General features: G+C 55.2%; 1 protein-coding gene across 1 annotated transcript in view; it reads right to left on the bottom strand.

Annotated features, from left to right (window-relative positions):
• Positions 1-7,721, bottom strand: part of SLC66A1 (solute carrier family 66 member 1) — a 15,370-nt gene extending 7,649 nt beyond the window's left edge. The window contains exons 1-3 of the mRNA XM_016194997.2: positions 7,526-7,721; positions 2,745-2,874; positions 2,064-2,151 (exon numbers count right to left, since the gene is read on the bottom strand). Coding sequence (XP_016050483.1) covers positions 2,064-2,151; positions 2,745-2,874; positions 7,526-7,689 — 382 coding nt within the window. The 5' untranslated portion in view covers positions 7,690-7,721. The remainder of the gene's footprint in view (positions 1-2,063; positions 2,152-2,744; positions 2,875-7,525) is intronic.
• Between the last annotated feature and the right edge of the window lie 229 nt (positions 7,722-7,950).

Here is a 7,950-nt window from a genome sequence, read left to right as displayed (position 1 = left end):
AGGACAACAATAGGGAAAATAAAGAAATATTCCACCTGCAGGGGAGTCGCTTCCCAGGCGGTGAAGCAGGTCTGCAGGTGTCTGTCTTTCTCTCCCCCTCTCTGTCTTCCCTCCTCTCTCCATTTCTCTTTGTCCTACCCAACAACAACGACAACAACAATAACTACAACAATAATAAAACAAGGACAACAATAGGGAAAATAAAGAAATATTCCACCTGCAGGGGAGTCGCTTCCCAGGCGGTGAAGCAGGTCTGCAGGTGTCTGTCTTTCTCTCCCCCTCTCTGTCTTCCCTCCTCTCTCCATTTCTCTTTGTCCTACCCAACAACAACGACAACAACAATAACTACAACAATAATAAAACAAGGACAACAATAGGGAAAATAAAGAAATATTCCACCTGCAGGGGAGTCGCTTCCCAGGCGGTGAAGCAGGTCTGCAGGTGTCTGTCTTTCTCTCCCCCTCTCTGTCTTCCCTCCTCTCTCCATTTCTCTTTGTCCTACCCAACAACAACGACAACAACAATAACTACAACAATAATAAAACAAGGACAACAATAGGGAAAATAAAGAAATATTCCACCTGCAGGGGAGTCGCTTCCCAGGCGGTGAGGCAGGTCTGCAGGTGTCTGTCTTTCTCTCCCCCCTCTGTCTGCCCCTCCTCTCTCCATTTCTCTCTGTCCTATCCAACAACAACGACATCAATAATAACTACAACATTAAAAACAACAAGGGCAACAAAAGGAATTAAATAAATAAATATTTAAAATAAATAAATAAAATCTTGGGCTGGGGTAGATAGCATAATGGTTATGCAAAGAGACTCTCGTGCCTGAGGCTCCTAAGTCCCAGGTTCAGTCCCCTGCACCACCATAAGCCAGAGCTGAACAGGGCTCTGGTAAAAAATGAAATAATAATAACAAAATAAAGTAATAAAATAAATACAAAAAAAGCTTAAACAATAAATAAATTAAAAATCTTAATAAATAAGTAAACAGGGCAGTGGTGTACCCGGTTGAGCACACACGTCACCATCCAAGCAGGGGCCCAAGATGGATCAGGCAGGTCTGCAGGTGTCTCTCTCTCTCTCTCTTGCTCTCTCCTGTCTCCCTCTCCCCTCTTAATTTCTCTCTGTTCTCTTAAATTTAAAAAAGAAAGAAAAAAAAGAAATGGTTGTAGGGAGCAGTGAATCCATAGTGTGGCATCAAGTCCCAGTGTTACCCTTAGTGGCAGCAATAACAGTAATAATAATAAATAGGGGCCAGGGAAACAGCCTATTAGTTTACTCAACAGACTCTCCTGCCTGAGGCTCCGAGGTCCCAGGTTCAATCCCCAGCACCACCATCAGCCAGAGCTGAGCAGGCCTCTAGCAAAACATAAATAAAATAAAATCCACTGGGATCAGTGGAATCGTACAAGGGCAAAATTCCAGCAAAAACCTTGGAAGCAAAAAAACAAAACACAAACAGAGGTGGCAGCGAGGCAGGGCACCCCTCCCCTGCGAGGCACCTGGCCAGGTCCTTGGCCAGCCCTCCATGTCACCTTGGTGATGGCCCCTTCACACCTCACACTCATCCCCCAGCTGCAATCCCAGAGCTGGGGACAGAGAAGCTGAGCCTGCTGGGTGAACAAGAACATGGGCAGGGGGCCGGGCGGTGGTGCTCACATTACAGGGCGCAAGGACCCAGGTTCAAGCCCCTGGTCCCCACCTGTAGAGGAAAGCTTCACGAGTGGTGAAGCAGGACTGCAGGTGTCTCTCTGTCTCTCTATCTCCCCCTCCTTTCTCAATTTCTTTCTGTCTATATCCAATAATAAATAAATATAAAAGAAAAACTTTAAAAAATATTAATTGAAAAAAAAAAGAGCATGGGCAGTGGCCTCCCCGGCATGCCGCCGCGTGCGCTCACTGCCCTATCTCATCTCTGTCTTGGCTGACCGGGGGCCTGGCGTCCAGATAAAGCACTTGGAGGCCTTTCTGAGGTTCCTTGTTATCACCCAACTTCCTCCCAAGCACACAGTCCTCCCGGCGGCCCCAAGGGCCTGGCGCAGGGGCACAGCCACTCACACTGAGAAGGGCGCTTCTTAAACTTGTAGTGGAAGTACAGCGACAGCATCAGCAGGTCCGCCAGGACATAGTACACCGCGGTGTAGGTCTGCAAGGAAGCAGAGGGCGCCCAGGGCTCAGCTGAGTCCGTGCCTCCGTGGTCACCCGCCGGCACGGCTGCCTCCCAGCTGGGTGACCTCCTGGACCGGGCACTGCACCTGTTCCTGCCTGCCCCTCTGGGAAGGAGGGTATGGCAGTCTGACTGACGGGATTAGAGGGCACAGGGCTTGGCAAAGAAGCCGCCAAGGGCAGAGGGGAGACAGAGCACTAGCGCTGCCAACCAGGGCGAAAGGGACTCGGGGTGGCTCGGTCTGGCCGGATACAGGCAGCAGCTGAGATGTCACGGTTCTGTTGGGAAGACGGTGGATTCCCGATTGTGAGTCTCAGCTCTGCCCAGTCGCAGAATGATGACCCCTGGGTGTCCCCAGAAGTCCCCGCCCCCACCGCCGCCGCCGCACGCCCGGTGAAAGCTGACTGCACAGCACACACCAGGGACCCTCTGGTCTGACGCGCTCATTGGCAGGCGGGGAGACCGGGGCTCTCTCTGTAGCTTGGGATGCCCAGGTGGGCGGGTGGGTCAGGATTCTAGGGCCCAGACCTCTTCCCAGCTGTGCCAGCCCCCTTGCCCAGGTACGGGCTGACCTGCAGGGGCAGCTGGTCTGCAAGGAAGGAGCCGATGAGGTTGCAGGAGTCTCCACCAATCCAGCCCAGGAGGAACCACAGGGACAGCGCCTGGTCCATGTTTCCCGTCTTGCAGGCCTTGACGTACTGGCTGTGGAGGGCGGAGAAGCGCGCTCAGGGCCCAGGGCCACGGCACCAGCTTGGAGCGTCAGGAACAGAACAGCCCCAGACGAAACAGGCAGGAAACAGTGGGGTGCAGACAGCAGCTGGCCCGGAGGTCTCCGGGGAGTCTCTGTCTCTGCCCCTGGATGATTTTCTTCAGAGAAATTCATTCCAACCGGGCTGTGCGTCTTCCCAGACAGATCTATGCAGCATGGCTCTTCCCTAGCACCCTGGGGTCTCCCTGAGGAAGCTTGGGAATCTGACGCTGTCTTCTGGTAGACACCATGGCTGCTGACTTGACCAGCTGATGCTTTTTTTCCTTCTAATTTATTGGACAGGACAGAGAGAAATCGAGAGGGAAGGGGGAGGCAGAGAGGGCGAGAGACAGACAGCTGCAGCCCTGCTTCACTGCTCATGAAGTGTACCCCCCTGCAGGTGGGGAGTGGGGGCTCGAATCCCGTCCTTACACTGTGTGCACCGCCACCCAGCCCCGTTTTTCTCATGACAGACGCCACAGGACCGCTCTGCTCCGCCATACAGTGTGTCAGAGACGGAGCCCGGGGCCTCCGAGGTTGCAGGCACGAGCCCAGGCACAGCTACGCACCTGGCCCGGGGGCCAGTCTGGCGTCAAAGCGACGCACGCACGGTGGCCATTTCCTGATGGAATTTCTCTTTGATCATCTGCGTGCATTTTTTAAATACATATTTTTAATTTTTTATATTTATTTTCCTTTTTTTGCCCTTGTTTTCATCGTTGTTGTGGTTATTATCGTTGTTGTTATTAATGTCATTTTCCTGGATAGGACAGAGAGAAATGGAGAGAGGAGGGGAAGACAGAGAGAAGGAGAGAAAGACAGACACCTGCAGACCTGCTTCACTGCCTGGGAAGCGACTCCCCTGCAGGTGGGGAGCCGGGGGCTCGAACCGGGATCCTTGTGCTTTGTGCCACGTGCGCTTAACCCGCTGAGCCACCACCCGACCCCCTGCCCTTGTTTTTTTATTATTATTGTTGTTGTTGTTATTGATGTCGTCGTTGTTGGATAGGACAGAGAGAAATGGAGAGAGGAGGGGAAGACAGAGGGGGAGAGAAAGATAGACACCTGCAGACCTGCTTCACCACCTGTGAAGCGACTCCCCTGCAGGTGGGGAGCCGGGGGCTCGAACCAGGATCCTTACGCCGGTCCCTGCACTCTGCGCCATGCACCACGTGCACTTAACCCACTGCGCTGATGCCTGACTCCCTTAAATATATTTTTTAAGACTTTATTTTATTTGATAGAACAAAGAGAGAGGGAGAAGGAGAGGGAGAGAGAGAGAAAGAATGAGAGACACCTGCAGCCCTGATTGACCACTCGTGAAGCTTTCCCCCTGCAGGTGGGGACCGGGGGCTTGAACCCTGGGTCCCTGCCCACTGAAGTGTGAGCACTTAACCAGGTGCTCCACCGCCTGGCGCCATGTCTGCATATACTTAAATAGCAAAAGCAACTGAATGACCCCGCCCCACCTGTCACCTAAGGCAGAAACCAAGAAGGCAGCATCAGGCTTGTTCTCAGTCACCCTGCCGCCTCCAGTGCCCGAGCCCCCGTCTGCCCACCTCTCTAAGCCTCCTGCCCACACGTGGAGCCATCCTCTGACTCGCGTCTTCGTTTTTAAAATCTTTTTTTCCTGGGGGCTGGACAGTAACGCACCTAGTGTGAAGTTCAAGGACCCCGGCTCTCCATCTGCTGGGGGGGGGGGGTCTCCTCACACGTGGTGAAGCAGATCTGCAGGTGTCTATCTTTCCCTCCTCTTTGCATTTCTCTGTCTTATCCAACAATAACAACAGCAGCAGCAGCAACAATGGGAGAGAGATGGCCGCCAGGAGCAGTGCAGATACCAGGCCCCAGCCAGCACCATGGAGGCAAATTTTTTTTTCTTAAAATGTTTTTAATTATCTTTATTTATTTGATAGAGACAGCCAGAAATCAAGAGGCAGGGGGAGAAAGAGAGGGAGAGAGCCGCCTGAAGCCCTCCTTCGCCACTCGCAAAGCTGTCCCTCTGCAGGTGGGGACCAGGGGCTTGAACCTGGGTCCTTGCGCACTGTACCACGTGCGCTCATTCAGGTGCGCCACCGTCCAACCCCTTAAGGGCCTTTGTGAAACCCCCATCTTTTCACCCACGTGCAGAGCCTCCCACATCCTCCTCGGTCACTGTCACAGGCCCCTGTCTCCACCCCGCAGCCCCCAGGAGCCGCAGCCGGGCCGCCCACCCCTCTCTCGTCCCCACCCTTCTCCTCTGCCGGTCCAGGCTCGGATCTCAGTTCCTCCTCGGGCCTGTCTCTCCTTCCTCCTTTACGACACCCCACGCCCTCCTCACTCCCGGACCCGGCCTTCTCGGAGGTGGAGACGGTGCCCGGCACAGGCACGGCCCCGAGCAGCCTTCAGCTGAGGCTGGTCCCGCTGGTCACACTGGGAGGTGACTCCGCGCGGTGCCGGGCAGCTGGCCAGGTTGAGGCCCGTCGTTTGGGGCTCTCCCAGACCCCTGCCCCGTCACGGACGAGCCCGCCAGGTCAAGGCAGGACCAGCTTTGTACTGTGGCAGACAGAAAGGGGCAGCCAGCTCCTCAGGCAGTTCCAGCGAAGCTCTGACCTCAGGCCAGGGAGCCACTTCGCTCCGCTCCCGCAAGCCGCCCAGCCCTGCCCAGCTGGCGCTGAACTCTCTCCCCCGACACCGGCACCGGCACCGGCACCCGCACCGGCTCCACACGCAGCCTGTCCCCAGTCTCGCGCTCTCTCCAGTCCTCTCTCCCCGAGATCCCCACACCTGATTCCATCTGACTCAGGCCCCCGGAATCACTGCCAGCGTTCAGTGCCTGCATGGCTCCAGTTCCTGGCAACCATCTCGTTTGTCTTTTCCTTTCTGATACGGGGAGAAAGAGAGAAGGAAGAGAGAGAGGGGAGGGGGGAAGGTGGTGGCACATGTCACAGTGAGCAAGGACCCGGGTTCAAGCCCCCGGCTCCCCACCTGCAGGGGGAAGCTCCACAAGTGGTGAAGCAGGGCTGCAGGTGTCTGTCTTTCTCTCTCCCTCTCTTGTCTTCCCCTCCTGTTTCTCTCTGTCCTATCCAAAAAAAAAAAATGAAATGAAGCCTTAAAAAATTTAAAGAGTGGTCCGGGAGGTGGCGCAGTGGGTAAAGCATCGGACTCTCAAGCATGAGGTGCTGAGTTCTATCCCCGGCAGCACATGGACCAGGGTGATGCCTGGTTCTTTCTCTCTCCTCCTGTGTTTCTCATTAATAAAATCCTTGTTAAAAAAATTTAAGGAACTTTCAATTATATATTTATTTAAATAAAAAATTATATAATGACCGAATAACACAAATTAAGAAAGAAAGCTTAAAAAAATGAAGAGTTTAAAAAAAATGAAGTTTATTATGTTACTTATTTATTTATTTATTTATTTACTTCCCAGAGCCCTGCTCAGCTCTAATGATGGTGGTGCGGGAGGTTGAACCTGGGCCTTTGGAGCTTCAAGTAAGGAGTCTCTTTGATAACCCTTGTGCTATAAACTCCCACCCAAAGTTAAAGAGTTTTTGAGGGCGGGGGTAGACAGCATATGTTTATGCAAACAGACTCATGCCTGAGGCTCCACAGTCCCAGGTTCAATCCCCTGCATCACCATAAACCAGCGTTCAGTAGTGCTCTGGTTAAAAAAAAAAAAAAAAAAATTGAAAAGAGCCAATTACCCAATACTGGGGCAGACGCTGTGACACTTCTTTAGTCTCCCTGCTCCTGGCCCCGTGACCTACACACTGTCCAGGCAGAGGGCAGGGCAGACGCCTCGAGAGGCCTTGAGCAGCTGCCCTGCGTCCTCCCCTCAGGCCATCTCTCCGGCAGCTCTCTGAGGGAGTGGGTGATGCTCCCACTACAGAGACAAGGCGCAGAGCAGTGAAGGGACCTGCTGCATCGAAACTCAGCTCTGGCCACGTTCCGAACCCCTGAGCCTGTCCACAGAGCTACCCAGGAGTGTCCACACCAGATCTCTCTCTCTCTCTCTCTCTCTCTCTCTCTGTCTCTTTGCCTGCAGGGTCATCGCTGGGCTTGGTGCCAGCACTATGAACCCACTGTTCCTGGCGGCCATTTGCTCCATTGTAGTGGACAGAGAGAAATTGAGAGGGGCAAACAGAGAGGGGCAAACAGAGAGGCAGAGAGGGAGAGAGACAGAGACACCTGCAGCCCTGCTTCACTGCTTATGAAGTGGCTCCCCTGCAGGTGGGGAGTGGGTCCTTGCACAAGTCCCTGCGCTTCAACTATGTGAGCTCAGCCAGGTGCACCCCTGCCCGGTGCACCCCCAAACTGCTTCCTCCTAGTGGAGGGAAGGTAACGGAGCCGCCTCACAGCACCGGTGAGAGGACTAACCGCAGCCAGACCTTCAGGTCCTCGTAACTGAGCTGCAGCAAAGTGTCGCTAACATCACCCACGTTCCAGAGCTCCCAGGCACGAGGCTGGGCCCAGGGCGAGGTTCAGTGTGGGGTCCCCGGGTGGGCTGGAGCACGGTGGGGTCGAGGGAGGGGAGCACTCGCCTCTGAGTTTGCCGAAGCCCCCGCCGGTCAGGCGGCCCCACCCTGCGGCCACGGCCTGGTCCTCCCACCCGGCCCCACTCACGGGAAGGTGGAAGCCGCGAAGCAGAGGATGGAGACCAGGCCCAGGCCCACGCTGGCCTCGTCCCAGCCGTCCTGGGCACACTCCCGGAACAGGTCCCAGATCCACTGGATGGAGCCGTTGGGGCAGCTGGAGAAGTTGCCGGAGCCCAGTGTCCTCCAGACCATGGCTTTGGCGGGAGGGGCGCTGGCCGGACAGCTGAGCTGGGACACCGGCTGCAGGGAGGAGGAAGAGGGGCCGTCGGCCTCGGGAGTCCCGGCCGGTGGCGGCCGCCCCAGTCTGAGGTCACCCCCGGCCTCGGCGTCTGGCCCTGACTCACCCCCCCAGGAGAGAGAACGGGCTTCAGGCACAGAGACGAACGCAGCCACACACGGCAGGCGAACACTTCAACTGGTGAGCACTAGACTGGCGTGCCAGAGGCTCCCAGT

This window comes from Erinaceus europaeus, chromosome 11, assembly GCF_950295315.1.
Source record: "Erinaceus europaeus chromosome 11, mEriEur2.1, whole genome shotgun sequence".
NCBI classification, from domain to species: Eukaryota; Metazoa; Chordata; class Mammalia; order Eulipotyphla; family Erinaceidae; genus Erinaceus; species Erinaceus europaeus.
The sequence above is the reverse complement of the archived record's forward strand: the minus strand, read 5'-3'. Positions and strand labels throughout refer to the sequence as shown.